Source organism: Triticum urartu, chromosome 7A (genome assembly GCF_056163025.1).
Source record: "Triticum urartu cultivar PI428250 chromosome 7A, HENAU_Tu73, whole genome shotgun sequence".
Lineage (NCBI taxonomy): Eukaryota > Viridiplantae > Streptophyta > Magnoliopsida > Poales > Poaceae > Triticum > Triticum urartu.
In genome coordinates, this window is record NC_141879.1 from 99,061,989 (window position 1) to 99,083,828 (window position 21,840).

Consider the following 21,840-nt stretch of genomic DNA (forward strand, 5'->3'; position numbering starts at 1 on the left):
CAACGCTTCCGTTGCGATCTACAAGGGTACGTAGATCATACTCTCCCCTCGTTGCTATGCATCACCATGATCTTGCGTGTGCGTAGGAAATTTTTTGAAATTACTACGTTCCCCAACAGTCTAAGAATCCCTCGCGTTCGAACCAGGCCATCTCAAAAGAGAAGGTGTTTTTGTTTCCTATATGGTTCGACTCCCCTGAGTCCACGAACAAAGGTGTGTGATCGGAGATTCCCCACGTGAGAGCTTGCACTGTAACAAGAGGGAACTTCTGTTCCCACTCCACGCTGGCGAGAACCCGATCAAGCTTTTCATATGTCGGGTTTGGCATAGCATTAGCCCAGGTAAACTGTCTACCAGTAAGCTCTATCTTCCTTAGATCTAAGCTTTCAATAATAGTATTAAACATAAACGACCACCTGCCGTCGAAGTTATCATTGTTTTTCTCCTCTCTCCTTCTAATGATATTGAAATCACCCCCGACCTTAATAATTGAACATAATACAATTTGATTGTCTATTAAAAGTGCAACGTAGCAAAAAAAACTAAAGAGATTTCATGCTAATTTGTGAGCCCCATGGTGTTAGTGTGCCTAAATAGAAATTAGCTTGCACTGTACACCTTGATCCATTTTATGACGAAGAATAAGGATATATACAAAATGGCATGGTACCTGATAACCTTAGGGCTGGGCATACGTTTCACTGAAAACTAAGCCTAACCCCAACCCGACACAAACACCTTGAAGCATGAAACCTGGACCGAGGCCTGAGACAAAACCACTAACGGAATTTTTTGATTGGTTATCTATAATAGGAACCCACACTTTTCAGTTCTGCTAGTGGTTTAAAATCAATCATGCACGTCTGGCAGAAACACATCCATACATTTCAGAATCTGTACACATGTTCAGGCCATAAATCAATCGGTAAAGTCTAAAAAATAAATCACTAAAAAGATGAAAACAACCTGCATATGCAGTTATACACATCAGGAACGCAAAGAACATATGCATCTCTAATTCTCCTGCACATGCCGCAATGTCCAGGGCACCAGGGAAACTACACTGATGTGGAGATCTTGATAAAGAAACGATGGGGGCGGCCTCATCTTCCTGATCTTACCTCGGGCAACAGAGGCACTACTTGGATTGGGATCTGGTAGACTACACCTTGCTCGGCGTGGCCTCCATGAGCGCCGCCAAAGTACATCTTGCGGCCGTCGCTCTCGCCCTTCTCAGCTCTTCTGCTCTTGCCCTTCCCAGCTATTCTGATTCCGGATAAGATCTTCCAACCAAGCTGACTCAAAACAAAATCGTTCAGATATCTGAAGATAAAGAGGAAGCGGAGCTGCAGAGCCATCACCTTTAGCGCAGGTGATGCTCGAGGAGGACGTCGGGGCTGGCACGCGTGGTTCACTGTGGTCGGGTCAACAGGGAGGTGCAGGCTTGGGCCAAAATAGTCTACCCCGGCGGCCATCTTGGGGCTCTTGGTCGGCAACAAAAGCAATTTTGAGAGATGCATAAATAGAGGGAAGAAGAGAAGAACTGAACGGACTGCAGTAGACAGTAGAGACTTATTGATTGGGGGAGACGAAGGGAACCATGGATGGAAGATGGAGGAAGAGACAATGATGAAGGAGCCGAACAGACTAAAACGCTTGGGGAGAACAGTTCGGAGATGCATTGATAGTTACGTGGGTTGCTGGTTCATTGGTGGCTGCATTTGTGGCCGATAACATACGTTAACTGCTGGTTCATGGGTGGACCAAGAAAGTGATGGCATGTCCTTGTGGGATCAATTTTTCCTGAGATGGCATAGTTGCTGATATGGACAGTGTGCATGATGAGAGAATAGGTAGAAGTGGGAAGCAACTTCTTAAAAATGGTAGATACCAAGCCCAAAACTGCACTTTACGAAGACGTGCGACTTTAGGAAAATGATGGCTCATTACTTTATAGGTTAAGTTATATAGGTTGCGATTCCAAGATGACGATGGTCAGGTGTTCATCCACAAGATTTGGAAATGTGACTTGGGTTCAAGAAAAAACTAGTTCACGCAGTAATGAGCCATAGTTCTACAAGAATAACAACTACTCCACTGACCACTAGTTCAAGCAGTCTTTTGTTTTTCATAGACGTCGCCTACATATCTAATGATCCTTTTGCAAAATACTTGCATTTTACTTACAGAATGCCATACCACTAGTTAGTACTACGCAGTTGACGGATGCTTGCTCTTCTGTCTGCCAGGTTCAAGCTTTTGGTGGGGAGCAGGCACCGACACACCGTGTTGCTACTTGTGGCGGCTGGGACAAAGCTTTGCAAATTAGGCAGATTATTACAGCACCATGCTGTGCTGTTGGAGCCATTCCTGAATGGCAGAACGGAGAGCGATATTGGGGATGAGCTCCTGGTGTTGAAGTGGCAAGTTGGTGAACGGCGATGTGATTTTGCCTCTACCAAACCATTCCCGGATAGAATTACCTTCGTAGGCGATTCCATCCGCTGTCAACTGAGGATCCTTCATGATTTCTTGAATTTTTTTTTTCGAAAAGGGGGCTCCTCGGCCTCTGCATCAGAACGATGCATACGGCCATCTTATTAATTAAAAAAAGGCAAAAGTGCCAATAAGGTTCCACAGTCTCCAGCTAAACAAAAAGGAAAAAAAATGCAATTCACACAGAGCTACAGACGGCTAGATATACAAACTAGCCCAAAAAAGATGCCACAACCGGCTGGCTAACAAAAGATAGGGAAACTAATTGCCTATCCTATTACATGACCGCCATCCAAACCGGTTGAAGATATCGCGAGCAACCATCTCCCAACGGATAGATCCAGTAACCAAATGCTCCCTGTCCTCCATCGGAGTGAGTAGCGACCACGAACGGATCAGTGCCGTAGCTCGGAAAATTACCTGCAAAAAATGAATCCGTGATGTTCTGTTAAAAACCAAATCATTCTGCAATTCCAGATAGTCCATAACAAAGCGCAAACTCCAACCCGAATATGTCTTGCGAGAACAGGCTCAACCCCATTAAGCCATGTCCCAAATAAAGCATTGACAGAAATGGGCGGAGTAAGATTAAAAGCAATATGGATCGTCCGCCAAAGAACTCTAGCCAACGGGCAATCAAAGAATAAATGCTTAATCGTCTCGTCCCGATCACAGAAACTACACCTAGTAGGTCCTGTCCAATTGCGTTTAATCAAGTTGTTCTTTGTTAAAATAACTTGTTTATGGACAAACCACATAAACACTTTAATTTTTAAAGGCACCTTGACAGCCCAAACAAACTTGGAAGTTGGAATTGCAGTCGAATTAATAACATCAATATACATTGATTTAACTGTAAATACTCCAGAACTAGTCAACTTCCAACGCAATATATCGGGTTGGTGAGAAAGTTGAACCTCCATCAGTCTCCTAACTAGATGAAGCCATTCTTCCCAACGATTGCCCGCTAGCGACCATCGAAACTGAATATTAAGGGGGATAGATTGGAATATCGTTGCCACGAACACCTCACGTCGTTGAGCAATCCGATATAAAGACGGATATTGAATGGCTGAAGGTAATTCACCAAGCCAAGTATCCTCCCAGAAACGGGTACTTGTACCGTTTCCAATAACAAATCTCGTCCTATTGAACATAGATTGTTTGACTTTCATTAGTCCTTTCCAGAAAGGCGAATCAGTCGGCCTGACTGCGACCTGGAACAATGTTTTAGTTTGGAGGTACTTGTTGCGGAGGATCTGCGCCCACATGGCGTCAGTCCCGGAAGACAGCTTCCACAACCACTTACTAAGAAGACATCTGAAATGATGACAAAAGATGATTAGTCACAAGATAAGAGAGTTACTAACATCACACGAGTGCCTAGAAATAGACGAAACAAAAGACACATTCAAGTCATTTTTAGCTTGCAAAACGATCTTATATTATGGGACAGAGGGGGTATTTATGTGCTCCTGAATAGGGAAAAAGCATAGAGTTCCTTTCTACTCACATGAGATATAGAACAGGTGAAGTGTGACGGTATGATGCTTTCCTCTGGCACCAAACTTGAAGATGACTGTGAAGATAACATTGCAACATCCCTCATGGTCTCAACTGCTGTCCAGAGCTGGCCTGAAAGAACAGGACGGTACCTGCTGTTTTGCTCAGTGCAACTGAGAGCAATGTGTGCTAACTGCTGGATGTGCACATCAGGCCACTCTCCGGCTGAGGTATCAACTACAGAATTGAGGTCACCTTGCTTCATCGCATCCTCTACAATCTTCTTTATACCGACAGGAGGCTGTCCTGTTAAAAGGCGCAAGACTACCATTCCAAAGGAATAAACATCACAGTGAGGTGTCATCTTCCGAGTGGCAAGATATTCAGGGTCCATGTATGTTGGGTCCTCCACAGGATGGTCGGAATTTTTGCTCTTAGACTGGATTAGCAGATGAGAAATACCAAAGTCACTAAGCTTGCTGACCAAGTTAGCATCAAGGAGGATGTTGGCAGGCTTAAGATCTCCATGAACAATTGGGTCAGGTTTGTTCTCATGCAGAAAGATCAAAGCTGAACATATCTCTGCAATAATACGAACGCGCATCTGCCAGGTCAGAGTTTGCCTCTTATCCTCGCATGAAAGAAAATCTTCAAGGCTACCATTTGGCAAGGACTCATAGACAAGCGTCGATGACTCTTTGCATGCTCCTAGCAGAGTTACAAGGTTGGGGTGTCTCACTCTACTATGGATAGCAACCTGCAACATAAATCCAAAATAAATTATTTACAACTAGTCGTTTTGCAAACACTAATTTATTCAAGTTCCAGTTTTGACTGAAAAGAAGCAAGATATCACCAACTTTTTCTAGCATGACATAGGCAAAATAAACTTCAGAGCGAGTTCAGTAGAACTACCTCTTGTTCAAACTGTGAGTGTCCTTGACCATCGTGTCTCAGCACCTTTATTGCAACTTTCATGTTCCGGAGGACATCTTGGTACGTCGAGGCAACCCCACATTCTATGAACTTCATTGAAGTACTGAAATTTTCTGTTGCACATTCGAGTTCAGCTAATGAAAACTGGCAGGGCATCGCCGTGCTTCTCCGGCGTAACTTTTCCACCTCTTTGAGTGCAGTATCTCGTTCCTTTAGCAAGACATCATGCTTGGACTGAAGCTGATTACACCGCTCTTTGGATTCAGTGAGCTGATGTTGCAGATTCAAACTATGCTCGTTGGCCTTCTGAAGTTCCTCACTATGGAACTTTTTCGATTCCAAAAGCTGATTTTGAGCATGTTCATTATGCTTATTAGCTTTCAGTAGCTCATTAGCAACCTCATCCTGTCGAGCTTTGACTTGTTGCAACTCTTGTTGTATTTTGGACAGATGCTCCTCAGTTTCTTTCTGTCGTTGCACCTGGTTTGCCTCTGATGTCCTAGCCTGCAGAATTCACACACTTACATTCATATTTATCTGTGATAGATGGCTTGATTAATATGCTTTCATTTGACATAAATAGCATCCAGCAGATAAGTTGTAGTAGTAAGATTGGTTTAATCTAGAGAGTGCATGCATAACCAATAGGGCTACTTTGCAAGTGCGGCCCTCCAGTTAGATAAGATAGCTTTTTTTGAAAAATAAATGCTTATCATTTATAAATTTTTTAGGACATCATGGTATGAACTTACTGTTTGTTCAGATTCCATCCGCCTCAAGCGCTCATCAGAAGCTTCTGTCTTCAATACCGCAACTTCTTCCATGTACTTTTGAAGTTCATTAGACAAATAAATGTCTGAATGCCAATCTCCCTGTTAGGATCATTGAGAGCAAAGAATTAGTGACTTGGGGTAATAAAACTCAACCAGATTGTTTGGAAGGGGTAAAGTTTAACTACTAATTAGCAGGTTTTCAATGCGCTGTGCTTCATGTACACCATAAGTATGGTTTAAGATTTCTAAGTGGTCCTTTTAAAGTTTAACTACTAATTAGAAGGTTCTCATTGCCAGTCAAGGTACAGTTTCTTTGTTTCCTGTTGCACAAGGATTACCACAGTCACGGTGAACCATCCATGCAAGAAATATGTATGGAAAAATTAAACAGAAACAAATAATGATGGAAGAGACTGACCAAAATGTCTTCTAAATCCACAATCCCAACGTCACCGCCTTTAAACTTCTCAATGCATGTCACACATCTAGTCCAACAAAAACAAATGTCAGTTCATGTTATAATGTCAACAAGGCAAACAGAGGACTGGAATGCTACCTCTTAAAGCCATCAATTATGATAGTACTGTTTGGATCACGCTTCAAACCCTCTATGTATGTTGCCATAGCACTTTGATAATTCTGCATCAGGGCTTGAACCTTCGCTTTACAGAGATAACCCATCAAATAAGTAGGATCCAGCTCAATACATTTTTCTGCATCTTCCAGACCTTGGGGCAGAGCTCCCAGAAAGATGTGACATTGAGCTCTGTTTCTAAACACCTGGATGGCCAATCATAAAAGTATCACTATCATCAAAGTAAAATACTACAGTAACCAGGGAGCCAATAAAAAATTATGCCCTCCGGAGCATACCTTCCAGTCAATGATGTAAAATGTAAAACAAACAAGACAGCTCATAAATGATATGTTATGTGACTGAATTTATAATATTCAGAGGCTCATCTAACTTGAACGGAGAACCAAATTTAACGAATGAGCTAAAGGTGCCTTCAGATAGAATATAAAGTTTAATCACTGTAAGCCAAATCCTTACTGCAGGTTCATTTGGATTCTTGTTCACAGCTTCGGTATAGTGAGCTGCTGCTTCCTGATATCTTCTGGTGTAGAAGAGTTCATTGCCTGCAACATGTATAGCAGTGTATATTCAGATTCCAGAAGCAGAAGTTGTACGTCACAATAGCAAGAGGCACACCACTAAACGGATCTGGGTGTATCATGCTTGAAGAAAGAACATAGATTGCTAGCAGCTGTCCACTTCTTTTGGTGAACCAATGATAGATTGAGTAGTAGTACCAATTTAGCCCCTGATTGATTTCTCCCCTAATTATTGACTTGCTATTGTTGGAACGAAATAGAAAAAGTGTTTGTAGTCAATGAACCGGAGGGAGTACCTTTTACTAGTATTTCTGTTTGCAGTTAGGCCTTGTTTGGTACTAGCGTATTTTAGAGAATTGGTGGGGATTATCCCGGTCCCGGTCAAACCCCTAAATCCCCACATATCCCAAAACACCGTTTGATTCTAATGTATTTGACATGTTTCATACCCACATTTCCCCACAAATCCCCAAACTCTACTGCATTTTTCTCAATACCCAATACGCTACCCCTACCTAATGGATTGAGGATAAATGGGGGTTTGAAGGGATTGGGTGAAAGGTTTGAGAAACCCAATCCCTGTGGGGATTATCCCCACCAGTCCCCTCAAAAACCCTAGTACCAAACAAGGCCTTAAGATTCTGAAATTCCCAAGAACGTTTACACTATGTGTACTCTTGAAACCTGATGACCATGCTTCTATTTAGAGAAATTTCTTGTTAAAATAAGGGCAAAGGATCCTGCGAGGAATAAGAACAAGCACCATGTAGCGGATGTAGACGATACGATGCACCATGTAGGAATAAGAACAAGCCACTCCAAGAAGAATCGGTAGTCGGCCTCCTCCGCATCTAGCCGCTCCCGCTCCTCGTTCTCCTTCCTCGAGCTCTCCGCCTCCCGCAGCTTGGCGCGCGTCCGCGCCCCGACCTTGCTCTCGCGGCGGAGTTCCCTGCCCCGTTCCACCGCCGCATCGCCGCCGCGAGCCCTCAGGGGGCGGGGGGACTGGACGCTCAACATGAGGCGGCGCGGCTGGGGAGGATGGAGGACGGGCGCGGGCGTGGTGGACGTCTCGGGGAAGAGGCTCCTTCTCCCGCTTCGGCTGGCGGGCGGTGGTGGTGCCGGTTTTTTGAATTTCAAACTGCCGCCTTTGTGGCTCTGCGAGTGTTTGCCGCTAGACGGGGGTTGCTGCCGCTGGAGAACAGAACGGGAAAGAGCGACTTCAACGCTGATTTGACCACTGGACGATGGGTAGCTCACAAAGTGAATGCTACGTACTCCCTCCATTTTTACCTACCTAGGCCTTCTCCAACGCCGAAGAACAGTCTACAGACACGAATACGGAAGCCAGTCATCCAAAGTTAGAGCAACTCCAACGGACCGAATCAAACGGACAGCGATTTCGTCCGCTTTTTGTCCGTTTGGGTCGGCTAGACGGACACGAATATCCGCTTTTGCATTTGGGTCGGCACGTGCACCCAACGTTGGACTGAACCAATTTTGACGGCGCAAAAAAAATGAACGCATGCATATTAAAAAAACAACATTTATTAAACATTAAAGCCGGCCATGAAGGCCGGCGAGAGTCCACATGTCCACATTTGCATTTAAAAAAATAAAAATAGCCTAAACTACGAGGCGGCGCACTACCCTAGGTGTCGTCGTCCTCGGGGTCCGTGAGGTTGATGAGAGCCCGGCCCAGGCGAACGCCGTGTTCCAGAGCGCCGTCATGTCAGGCTGTGCCGGCGCGGGGGGGGGGGGGGGGGGTCCTGTGCAGGTGCGGCCTGGCGCGCCTCCTCCTCGGCCTGGCGCTGCTCCTCCTCGAGATCGCGCTCGAGCATCTCGAGGTACTCGCCGTCGCGGCGCTCCTCGGCCACCCTGATCTTACGCCAATGCTCGAGGTACGCCGCCTCATGCGCCGACGTCGCTCCCATCCAGACCGGCAGCGACGCGTACCCACTCGCGCACTACTCCCGTCCAGGAGTAGCGCTCGATGGGGGACGGCTCCCGCTCCCGCTCCGGCTCCGGCTTGATAGGAGACGGCGGGGCCACCGGCGGCACCACGCTGTCGCCCGCCGCGGAGAGGGCAAGGGCCTGCGCCATTGCCGTCTCGTACCGAGCCTCCTCTTCCGCCTTCCCCTGCGCCGCTCGTCCTCCTCGCTCTCCTGATAGACGGCCGCAAGGGTCTCCTGGTAGGTGTGCTCTGCCGCCGGGTCCTCCTCGCGGACGACGAGCGCCGGTGGCGGCGACCTTTGGTCGACCTCGCGCACGCCCCATCGCCTCGTCTCCTTGTGCACGAAGGCGAACCACCTCGCCCAGTTGGGCGAGTCGGTTGCATAGGCGGGGTCGCGGCGCTGCTCCGGCGTCAGCAGCGCCCGCCGGCGCCGCACCTCCTCCGCGTGAGCACGAGCCGACCGCGGCGTCGCCGGCACTAGGATCCTATCTGGATCCAGATGCCAGCCGTGCGACAGCGTCACGTCGGCATACGGCAGAGGCTGACAGTGCCACTCCGCCTGGTGCACTGACACGTTCACGCGCTGTCTCTGCCGGCGAGGCGCCGGCGCCGGCCAAGGCGGGAGGAACTCTGAGGGGAAAGGGGGGACTTGCCCTTGGCCTTGCTGCCACTGGCACCAGAGAAGAGGCTCATCTCGCTGTGGTTGTGGTGGCTAGGGTTTTCCGGCGACGAGAGAGCAAAGGATGGCAGATGTGGTCGGCTTAAAAAAGAACGAGCGTCGTCGCTGACGCGTGGGCCCATCGTCATAAATTAAAGCTGACTGCATGGGCAGCGGGTAGTTGGACGGCCGTGGGGACGCGGCTGACAACGGGTAGGCGCGCGAAGCGTCCGTTCGGCGTCCACGCCGATGCATTTGGGGCGCAAATTTTGGCCGCAAATGCGTCGGCGCGGACACGACGCAGACGTGATTTAGATTTGGGTCGGCACGTTGGGCCGCCATTTTTGTCCGTACTGATCCAAACGGACACAGACGGACAAAATGAATTGGCCTTTTGAGATTGCTCTTATTTCCTAAATGTTCGTTAGTACGGGCAATTTAAAATTCAAGTCCATTTGATCACAACATGAGCGCCGGATCGCATCAGTCCCCAATCACAACCAAAAAAAAGCAAGCAACTATGGCTATTTTTTACATGTTCGATCACAAAAAAAATTAGTCCAACAGTCCGTGCCAAAATTTGGATTTTCTGCCCCGTAGGGCCGGCAATCTGAGTCTCCACACTCAAGATGTCTCAAAGGCAATCTAGACACGTTCATAATTTTATTTATTAATGTTGTGCCTTAAATACGAGACTTGTCTATAGGGAACGTTGTGTCTATTTTTTTGATGGTTTATAATTTTATTTATTAATGTGTCTTGAATATATGAGTTGTCTATGAAACTATGTATCTATCTTTATGATCGGATCGGGATCCAGGGGAAGCGAGAAAAAAAAAGGAACAACTCCCTCGTTGTCCACCTCGGGCGACACAGGTGGCGCCTGGTGCCGCCGCCACCAGAACCCTTCCCTCCCTGCCGCTGGTCAGCCACGCGTCGGGCAAAGCCCCGGGCGGCGGGGAGATCCTCCCTCTCCCCTCTCTTCTCGCCTTCGGCCAAGATCTGTGCCGCCGCCAGCTGGGCCTCATTGTCGCCGTTCGAGTAGCCATCGCCGGCCTGGGGTAGGGGATCACGGCCAGGTGGGCATGCGTCCTCGTCTCGCCTCGCCTTGCCTTGGACCGGCCGGTTTGTAGGGAGTTCGTCCCTGCCCAGATCTGGAGCAGGACGGGGAGAGGTTGCCCCTGGCAGGTGGCCGCGGCTAGGAGGGCCAAGGCCGTCGGCCTCCAGTGCGATGGCCGGGAGGCTCGTCCTTGCTCTGTTTCGTCCATTACAAGACGAGGATCGTGAAGGAAATATGCCCTAGAGGCAATAATAAAGTTGCTATTTATATTTCCTTATATCATGATAAATATTTATTATTCATGCTAGAATTGTATTAACCGGAAACTTAGTACATGTGTAAATACATAGACAAAAAGAGTGTCCCTAGTATGTCTCTACTTGACTAGCTCGTTAATCAAAGATGCTTAAGTTTCCTAGCCATGGACATGTGTTGTCATTTAATGAACGAGATCACATCATTAGAGAATGATGTGATGGACAAGACCCATCCATTAGCTTAGCATAATGATCGTTCAGTTTTATTGCTACTGCTTTCTTCATGACTCATACATGTTTCTCTGACTATGAGATTATGCAACTCCCGAATACCGGAGAAACACTTTGTGTGCTATCAAACGTCACAACGGAACTGGGTGATTATAAAGATGCTCTATAGGTGTCTCCGATGGTGTTTGTTGAGTTGGCATAGATCGAGCTTAGGATTTGTCACTCCGCTATCGGAGAGGTATCTCTGGGCCCTCTCGGTAATGTACATCACTAGCCTTGCAAGCAATGTGCCTAATGAGTTAGTTGCGGGATGATGTATTACGGAACGAGTAAAGAGACTTGCCGGTAACGAGATCGAACTAGGTATGATGATACCGACGATCGAATCTCGGGCAAGTAACATACCGATGACAAAGGGAACAACGTATGTTGTTATGCCGTTTGACCAATAAAGATCTTCGTAGAATATGTAGGAACCAATATGAGCATCCAGATTCCGCTATTGGTTATTTACCATTGATGAGTCTCGGTCATGTCTACATAGTTCTCGAACCCGTAGGGTCCGCACGCTTAACGTTCTGTGACGATTTGTATTATGAGTTATGTGATTTGATGACTGAATTTTGTTCGGAGTCCCGGATGAGATCGGGGACATGACGAGGAGTCTCGAAATGGTCGAGACGTAAAGATCGATATATTGGAAGGCTATATTCGGACATCGGAAAGATTCCGAGTGGTTCGCGTATTTTTCGGAGTACCGGAGAGTTACGGGAATTCGTATTGGACCTTAATGGGCCATACGGGAAAGGAGAGAAAGTCCTCAAGGGTGACCGCGCCCCTTCCCCGGGGACTGGTCCGAATTGAACTAGGGAAAGGGTCGCCCCCTTCCTTCCTTCTCCTTCTCCCTTCCCTTTTTCCTATTTCATGTGGGAGGTGGAATCATATTAGGACTAGGGAGTCCTAGTAGGACTCCACACTTTGGGCGCGCTCTGTGAGGGCCGGCCTCCTCCTCCCTCCATCCTTTATATACGTGGCTAGGGGGCACCCCCATAGACACACAAGTTGATCATTGATCCCTTAGCCGTGTGCGGTGCCCCCCTCCATCATAATCCACCTCGATCATATCGTAGTGGTGCTTAGGCGAAGCCCTATTCTGGTAGCATCATCATCACCGTCATCACGCCATCGTGCTGACGAAGCTCTCCCTCGACACTTAGCTGGATCGAGAGTTCGTGGGACGTCACCGAGCTGAACGTTTGCAGATCGCGGAGGTGCCGTACTTTCGGTACTAGGATCGGTCGAATCGTGAAGACATACGACTACATCAACCGCGTTGTCATAACGCTTCCGCTTACGGTCTACGAGGGTACGTGGACAACACTCTTCCCCTCTCATTGCTATGCATCACCATGATAGATCTTGCGTGTGCGTAGGATTTTTTTTTAAAATTACTGCGTTCCCCAATAGTGGTATCAGAACCAAGTTTATGCGTAGATGTTATATGCACGAGTAGAACACAAAGGAGTTGTGGGCGTGGGTACATACATATTGCTTGCTGTCACTAGTTGACTCTTGATTCGGTGGTATTGTTGGATGAAGCGGCCCAGACCGACATTACGCGTACGATTACGCGAGACTGGTTCTACCGACGTGCTTCGCACACAGGTGGCTGGTGGATGTCAGTTTCTCCAACTTTAGTTGAATCGGATTCAATGAACATGGTTCTTTCTGAAGATCAAAAAGCAATCACTATACCGCGTTGTGGTTTTTGATGCGTAGGTAAGAATGGTTCATGCTCAGCCCATAGCAACCACGTAAAACTTGCAACAACAAAGTAGAGGACGTCTAACTTGTTTTTGCAGGGCATATTGTGATGTGATATGGTCAAGACATGATGCTATATTTTATTGTATAAGATGATCATGTTTTGTAACACAGTTATCGGCAACTGGCAGGAGCCATATGATTGATGCTTTATTGTATGAAATGCAACCGCCATGTAATTGCTTTACTTTATCACTAAGCGGTAGCGATAGTCGTAGAAGCAATAGTTGGCGAGACGACAATGATGCTTCGATGGAGATCAAGGTGTCAAGCCGGTGACGATGGTGATCATGACGGTGCTTTGAAGATGGGGATCAAAGGCACAAGATGATGATGACCATATCATATCACTTATATTGATTGCATGTGATGTTTATCCTTTATGCATCTTATTTTGCTTAGTTCGACGGTAGCATTATAAGATGATCACTCACTAAATTTTAAGATATAAGTGTTCTCCCTGAGTATGCACCGTTGCTACAGTTCGTCGTGCCGAGACACCACGTGATGATCGGGTGTGATAAGCTCTACGTTCACATACAACGGGTGCAAGCCAGTTTTGCACATGTGGAATACTCTGGTTGAACTTGACGAGCCTAGCATATGCAGATATGGCCTCAGAACACTGGAGACCGAAAGGTAGAGCGTGAATCATATAGTAGATATGATCAACATAGTGATGTTCACCATTGAAAACTACTCTATCTCACGTGATGATCGGACATGATTTAGTTGATATGGATCACGTGACCACTTAGATGATTAGAGGGATGTCTATCTAAGTGGGAGTTCTTAAGTAATATGATCAATTGAACTTTAATTTATCGTGAACTTAGTCCTAATAGTATTTGAATATCTATGTTTTAGATCAATTGCTCGCAAATAGCTTCCCCATTTTATTTATGATATGTTCCTAGAGAAAACTATGTTGAAAGATGTTAGTAGCAATGATGCAGACTAGCTCTGTGATCTGAGGATTATCCTCATTGTTGCACAGAAGAATTATGTCCTTGATGCACCGCTAGGTGACAGACCTACTGCAGGAGCAGATGCAGACGTTATGAACGTTTGGCAAAGCTCGGTATGATGACTACTTGATAGTTTAGTGCACCATGCTTTATGGCATAGAACCGGGACTTCAAAAATGTTTTGAATGCCACAGAGCATATAAGATGTTCCAAGAGTTGAAATTGGTATTTCATACTCATGCCCATGTCAAGAGGTATAAGACCTCTGACAGTACTTTGCCTAGAAGATGGAGGAGAATAGCTCAACTAGTGAGCATTGATGACCCACAAGTATCGGGGATCTATCGTAGTCCTTTCGATAAGTAAGAGTGTCGAACCCAACGAGGAGCAGAAGGAAATGATAAGCGGTTTTCAGCAAGGTATTCTCTGCAAGCACTGAAATTATCGATAACAGATAGTTTTGTGATAAGGTAATTTGTAACGAGTAGCAAGTAATAAAAGTAAATAAGGTGCAGCAAGATGGCCCAATCCTTTTGTAGCAAAGGAAAAGCCTGGACAAACTCTTATATGAAGGAAAGCGCTCCCGAGGACACATGGGAATTATCGTCAAGCTAGTTTTCATCATGATCATAAGATTCGCGTTCACTACTTTGATAATTTGATATGTGGGTGGACCGATGCTTGGTTGCTGTCCTTACTTGGACAAGCATCCCACTTATGATTAACTCATATTGCAAGCATCCGCAACTACAACAGAAGTATTAAGGTAAACCTAACCATAGCATGAAACATATGGATCCAAATCAGCCCCTTATGAAGCAACGCATAAACTAGGGTTTAAGCTTCTGTCACTCTAGCAACCCATCATCTACTTATTACTTCCCAATGTCTCCCCCTAGGCCCAAACAATGGTGAAGTGTCATGTAGTTGACGTTCACATGACACCACTAGAGGGATGACAACATACATCTCATCAAGATATCGAACGAATACCAAATTCACATGACTACTAATAGCAAGACTTCTCCCATGTCCTCATGAACAAACGTAACTACTCACAAAGCATATTCATGTTCATAATCAGAGGGGTATTAATATGCATAATGGATCTGAACATATGATCTTCCACCAAGTAAACCAACTAGCATCAACTACAAGGAGTAATCAACACTACTAGCAACCCACATGTACCAATCTGAGGTTTGGATACAAAGATTGGATACAAGAGATGAACTAGGGTTTGAGAGGAGATGGTGATGGTGAAGATTTTTATGGAGATTGACCCCCTCCCGATGAGAGGATCGTTGGTGATGACGATGGTGATGATTCCCCCCCTCTCGGAGGGAAGTGTCCCCGGCAGAACAGCTCTGCCGGAGCCCTAGATTGGTTCCGCCAAGGTTCCGCCTCGTGGCGGCGGAGTCTCGTCCTGAAAGCTTGCTTATGAATTTTTTTCCTCGATGAAAGACTCCATATAGCAGAAGATGGGCATCGGAGGGCCACCAGGGGGCCCACGAGGCAGGGGGGCGCGCCCAGGGGGTAGGGCGCGCCCCCACCCTCGTGGCCAGGGTGTGGCCCCCTCTGGAACTTCTTGCGCTCAGTATTTTTTATATATTCTGGAAATAGCTTCCGTGAAGTTTCAGGACTTTTTGAGCTATGCAGAATAGGTCTCTAATATTTGCTCCTTTTCCAGCCCAGAATCCCAGCTGTCGGCATTCTCCCTCTTCATGTAAACCTTGTAAAATAAGAGAGAATAGGCACAAGTATTGTGACATAATGTGTAATAACAGCCCATAATGCAATAGATATCGATGTAAAAGCATGATGCAAAATGGATGTATCAACTCCCCCAAGATTAGACCTCGCTTGTCCTCAAGCAAAAGCCGAAATCGAAAAATATGTCCACATGTTTGGAGATAAAGGCATCGATAAAAATAAAATACGTACATGAGGGCATCATGATCATTCTTAGAACAGCAACATATATATTGTCATTTGATCTCTTATGCCAAAGTAACAATTCAATCACAATTTCAAGTATGAATCATAACTTCATTGAGAACCAACAATCTCTAATCTCAGTCACTGAGGCAATTGCAATTTATCATAACATAGGAAAGAGTCAATATAAGAGCTTTTCAGCAAGTCCACATACTCAACCATCTTTTGGTCTTTCACAATTGCTAACACTCATGCAATATTTATGGGTATGAAGTTTTAATCAGACACCGAGAAAGATAGGGGCTTATAGTTTTGCCTCCCAATGTTTTACCTCAAGGGTAATGTCAACAATAATAGTTCATGAAGACTCACATCCAATTAGCTATATATATCAGGATCTTTCCAACACATTGTGCTTGCCAAAAGATAAAATGTAAAAAGGAAAGGTGAAGATCACCATGACTCTTATGTAAGGTACACGATAAAAGTTAAAGATAGGCCCTTTGCAGAGGGAAGCAAAGGTTGTCATGCGCTTTTATGGTTGGAAGCACAAAATCTTAATGCAAAAGAACATTACTTTATATTGCCACTTGTGATATGGACCTTTATTATGCAGTCCGTCGCTTTTATTTCTTCCATATCACAAGATCGTATAAAGCTTATTTTCTCCGTACTAATAAGTCATACATATTTAGAGAGCAATTTTTATTGCTTACACTGATGACAACTTACTTGAAGGATCTTACTCAATCCATAGGTAGATATGGTGGACTCTCATGGCAAACTGGGTTTAGAGATATTTGGAAGCACAAGTAGTATTTCTACTTGGTGTAGAGAACTTGGCTAGCATAAGAGGGAAAGGAAAGCTCAACATGTTGGATGATCCATGACAATATAATTTATCTCAGATGTAAGAAAACATAACCCATTACGTTGTCTTCCTTGTCCAACGTCAACTCTTAGCATGTCATACTTTAATGAGTGCTGACAATCATAAAAGATGTCCAAGATAGTATATTTATATGTGAACCTCTCTTTCTTTATTACTTCCTATTAATTGCAACGATGACCAAAACTATGTTTGTCAACTCTCAACTTTTATTCATCATACTCTTATATGTGAAGTCATTACTCTCCATAAGATCCATATGATCTCTTTGTTTCTTTTTATTCTTTCTCTTTTTTAATTTAATTCCCTCGAGATCATAGCAAAATAATAAAGCCCTTGACTCAACACTAATCTTTATTAGATAGCTCACGGACTCGATTACATAGAAGGATCATAAAGCAAAACTCACAACTAAATCATACTAAAACTTTATTCTACTGGATTAAGATATTATCAAAAGTATTGAACTAAGAAAAACGGTAAAGATAAAAGTGATGGTGCCACGATACCGGGGCACTCCCCCAAGCTTGGCAGTTGCCAAGGGGAGTGCCCATACCAGATACTCAGTTCTTCTTTGTTGGTGAAGAAGGTGGAGTTGTTGATGATGGATAGTCGCACATCGAGCGTAGGAGGTCCTCCAACTTGTGGATAATGCCCTTGAGTGCGATGATATGCTCCTTCAACAAAATATTTTTACGTGTGAGATACTTGTTTTGTATACGAGCTAACTCAATCATCTTGAAAGCTTCAATCCCAGTTGGGGTAAGAAGATTGTGATCAACTTGAAGGATGTCTTCTGCTGCCGGAACTTGGTCCTCCATGGCCTTCTTGATCCCTTCATCCTTGTTGATCTCCATAGGTTCTTCCCTCTTCAGCTTTGTCTTCATTAGCCAAGCATCGTTTCCCTCATTGTTGGAGGAGGAGGGAGACGACATGATGCTTGGCCTTGACAACCTTGGCAGAAAACAGCTCGAAACAAGAACAGGAGATTTTTGCGTGATACGGTGGTCAAAACCTTCGGGCGATTATATAATGAATTTTTACCGACCAAAAGAAGTATCGTGCAAGAAAACGGAGTCCGCAGAAGGCACGAGGTGCCCACGAGGCAGGGTGTGCGCCTAGGGGGGTAGGGCGCCCCTCCCACCCTCGTGTCCTTTCCGGTCTGCTTCTTATTTTCCTATTTTCTTAAATATTCCAAAACAAAGAAATATTGCCATTAGTACTGTTTTGGAGTCGGTTTACTTACCGTACCACATACCTATTCCTTTTCGGAGTCTGAGACGTTCGGGAAAGTGTCCCTTATGTATTCCTCCGGGGTTACTATTTCAATAACATTAGTTTCAACATTTATGGGATTACCTGAGATATAATGTTTAATTCTTTGATCGTTCACCACCTTCGGATTTGTGCCTTCGAAGTTGTTGATTTTTATGGCACCGGAACGATAGACCTCCTTGATAACGTAAGGACCTTCCCATTTAGAGAGAAGTTTGCCTGCAAAAAATCTTAAACGAGAGTTGTATAGCAATACATAATCACCTACATTGAACTCACGCTTTTGTATCCTTTTATCATGCCATCTTTTAACTTTTTCTTTAAACAGCTTGGCATTTTCATAAGTCTGGGTTCTCCATTCATCAAGTGAGCTAATGTTAAAAAGCCTCTTCTCACTAGCAAGTTTGAAATCATAGTTGAGCTCTTTAATAGCCCAATATGCCTTATGTTCTAATTCAAAAGGTAAGTGACATGCTTTGCCATAAACCATTTTATATGGAGACATACCCATAGGATTTTTATATGCAGTTCTATAAGCCCATACTGCATCATCAAGTTTCTTGGATCAATTCTTTCTATATCTATTAATAGTCTTTTGCAAAATTAATTTGATCTCTCTGTTGCTCAATTCTACTTGACCACTAGACTATGGGTGATAAGGAGATGCAATTCTATGATTAACATCATACTTAGCAAGAATTTTACGGAAGGCACCATGAATAAAATATGAACCACCATCAGTCATTAAATATCTAGGGACTCCAAACCTCGGAAAAATAACTTCTTTAAGCATCTTAATAGAGGTGTTATGATCAACACTGTAGGGTTTTGTAGTAATTTCAAAAAATTTCCTACGCACATGCAAGATCATGTGATGCATAGCAACGAGGGGGAGAGTGTTGTCTACGTACCCAACGCAGACCGACTGCGGAAGCGATGACACGACGTAGAGTAAGTAGTCGTACGTCTTCACGATCCAACCGATCAAGCACCGAAACTACGGCACCTCCGAGTTCGAGCACACGTTCAGCTCGATGACGATCCCCGGACTCCGATCCAGCAAAGTGTCGGGGAAGAGTTCCATCAGCACGACGGCGTGGTGACGATCTTGATGAACTACAGCAGCAGGGCTTCGCCTAAACTCCGCTACGGTATTATCGAGGAATATGGTGGCAGGGGGCACCGCACACGGCTAAGGAATAGATCACGTGGATCAACTTGTGTGTTCTAGGGTGCCTCTACCTCAGTATATAAAGGAGCCAAGGGGGGAGGGGGGCGCCGGCCAGGGAGAGGGCACAGGAGGAGTCCTACTCCTTCCGGGAGTAGGACTCCCCCCCCAATCCTATTCCAACTAGGATTCCCCAAGGGGGGAAAGAGGGAGAGGGGTGGCCGGCCACCTCTCCTAGTCCTAATAGGACTAGGGGAAGGGGGGAGGCGCGCAGCCTTTATGGGCAGCCCTTTCACCTTTCCACTAAGGCCCATGAAGGCCCATATGGCTCCCGGGGGGTTCCGGTAACCTCCCGGTAACCCGGTAAAATCCCGATTTCACCCGAACACTTCCGATGTCCAAACATAGGCTTCCAATTTATCAATATTTACGTCTCGACCATTTCGAGACTCCTCGTCATGTCCGTGATCACATCCGGGACTCCGAACAATCTTCGGTACATCAAAATGCATAAACTCATAATGTAACTGTCATCGTAACCTTAAGCGTGCGGACCCTACGGGTTCGAGAACAATGTAGACATGACCGAGACATGTCTCTGGTCAATAACCAATAGCGGGACCTGGATGTCCATATTGGCTCCTACATATTCTACGAAGATCTTTTATCGGTCAGACCGCATAACAACATACGTTGTTCCCTTTGTCATCGGTATGTTACTTGCCCGAGATTTGATCGTCGGTATCCAATACCTAGTTCAATCTCGTTACCGGCAAGTCTCTTTACTCGTTCTGTAATACATCATCTCGCAACTAACTCATTAGTTGTAATGCTTGCAAGGCTTATGTGATGTGTATTACTGAGAGGGCCCAGAGATACCTCTCCGACAATCGGAGTGACAAATCCTAATCTCGAAATACGCCAACCCAACATCTACCTTTGGAGACACCTGTAATTCTCCTTTATAATCACCCAGTTACGTTGTGATGTTTGGTAGCACCCAAAGTGTTCCTCCGGTAAACGGGAGTTGCATAATCTCATAGTCATAGGAACATGTATAAGTCATGAAGAAAGCAATAGCAACATACTAAACGATCGGGTGCTAAGCTAATGGAATGGGTCATGTCAATCAGATCATTCAACTAATGATGTGACCTCGTTAATCAAATAACAACTCATTGTTCATGGTCAGGAAATATGGCCATCTTTGATTAACGAGCTAGTCAAGTAGAGGCATACTAGGGACACTTTGTTTGTCTATGTATTCACACATGTATTATGTTTCCGGTTAATACAATTCTAGCATGAATAATAAACATTTATCATGATTATAAGGAAATAAATAATAACTTTATTATTGCCTCTAGGGCATATTTCCTTCAGTCTCCCACTTGCACTAGAGTCAATAATCTAGATTACACTGTAATGAATCTAACACCCATGGAGCTTTGGTGCTGATCATGTTTTGCTCGTGGAAGAGGCTTAGTCAACGGGTCTGCAACATTCAGATCCATATGTATCTTGGAAATCTCTATGTCTCTCACCTGGACTAGATCCCGGATGGAGTTGAAGCGTCTCTTGATGTGTTTGGTCGTTTTGTGAAATCTGGATTCCTTTGCCAAGGCAATTGCACCAGTATTGTCACGAAAGATTTTCATTGGACCCGATGCATTAGGTATGACACCTAGATCGGATATGAACTCCTTCATCCAGACTCCTTCGTTCGCTGCTTCCGAAGCAGCTATGTACTCCGCTTCAGATGTAGATCCCGCTACGACGCTTTGTTTAGAACTGCACCAACTGATAGCTCCACCGTTTAATGTAAACACGTATCCGGTTTGCGATTTAGAATCGTCCGGATCAGTGTCAAAGCTTGCATCAACGTAACCTTTTACAGTGAGCTCTTTGTCACCTCCATATACGAGAAACATATCCTTAGTCCTTTTCAGGTATTTCAGGATGTTCTTGACCGCTGTCCAGTGATCCACTCCTGGATTACTTTGGTACCTCCCTGCTAAACTTATAGCAAGGCACACATCAGGTCTGGTACACAGCATTGCATACATGATAGATCCTATGGCTGATGCATAGGGAACATCTTTCATATTCTCTCTACCTTCTGTAGTGGTCGGGCATTGAGTCTTACTCAACTTTACACCTTGTAACACAGGCAAGAACCCTTTCTTTGCTTGATCCATTTTGAACTTCTTCAGAATTTTGTCAAGGTATGTGCTTTGTGAAAGTCCAATTAAGCGTCTTGATCTATCTCTATAGATCTTAATGCCTAATATGTAAGCAGCTTCACCGAGGTCTTTCATTGAAAAACTTTTATTCAAGTATCCCTTTATGCTATCCAGAAATTCTATATCATTTCCAATCAGCAATATGTCATCCACATATAATATCAGAAATGCTACAGAGCTCCCACTCACTTTCTTGTAAATACAGGCTTCTCCGAAAGTCTGTATAAAACCAAATGCTTTGATCACACTATCAAAACGTTTATTCCAACTCCGAGAGGCTTGCACCAGTCCATAAATGGATCGCTGGAGCTTGCACACTTTGTTAGCTCCCTTTGGATCGACAAAACCTTCCGGTTGCATCATATACAACTCTTCTTCCAGAAATCCATTCAGGAATGCAGTTTTGACATCCATCTGCCAAATTTCATAATCATAAAATGCGGCAATCGCTAACATGATCCGGACGGACTTAAGCATCGCTACGGGTGAGAAGGTCTCATCGTAGTCAATCCCTTGAACTTGCCGAAAACCTTTTGCGACAAGTCGAGCTTTGT

At 45.0% G+C, this 21,840-nt stretch overlaps 1 protein-coding gene across 1 annotated transcript; it reads right to left on the reverse strand.

Annotated features, from left to right (window-relative positions):
• Positions 1–2,337: 2,337 nt before the first annotated feature.
• LOC125518429 (U-box domain-containing protein 70-like) lies at positions 2,338–7,841 on the reverse strand. The gene is made up of 8 exons (XM_087534480.1): positions 7,654–7,841; positions 6,763–6,865; positions 6,265–6,488; positions 6,127–6,193; positions 5,688–5,807; positions 4,915–5,439; positions 4,006–4,756; positions 2,338–2,531 (listed from the first exon to the last, which is right to left on the reverse strand). The coding sequence occupies exons 1-8, from the start codon at positions 7,839–7,841 to the stop codon at positions 2,338–2,340; spliced, it is 2,172 nt and encodes a 723-aa protein (XP_087390606.1).
• Between the last annotated feature and the right edge of the window lie 13,999 nt (positions 7,842–21,840).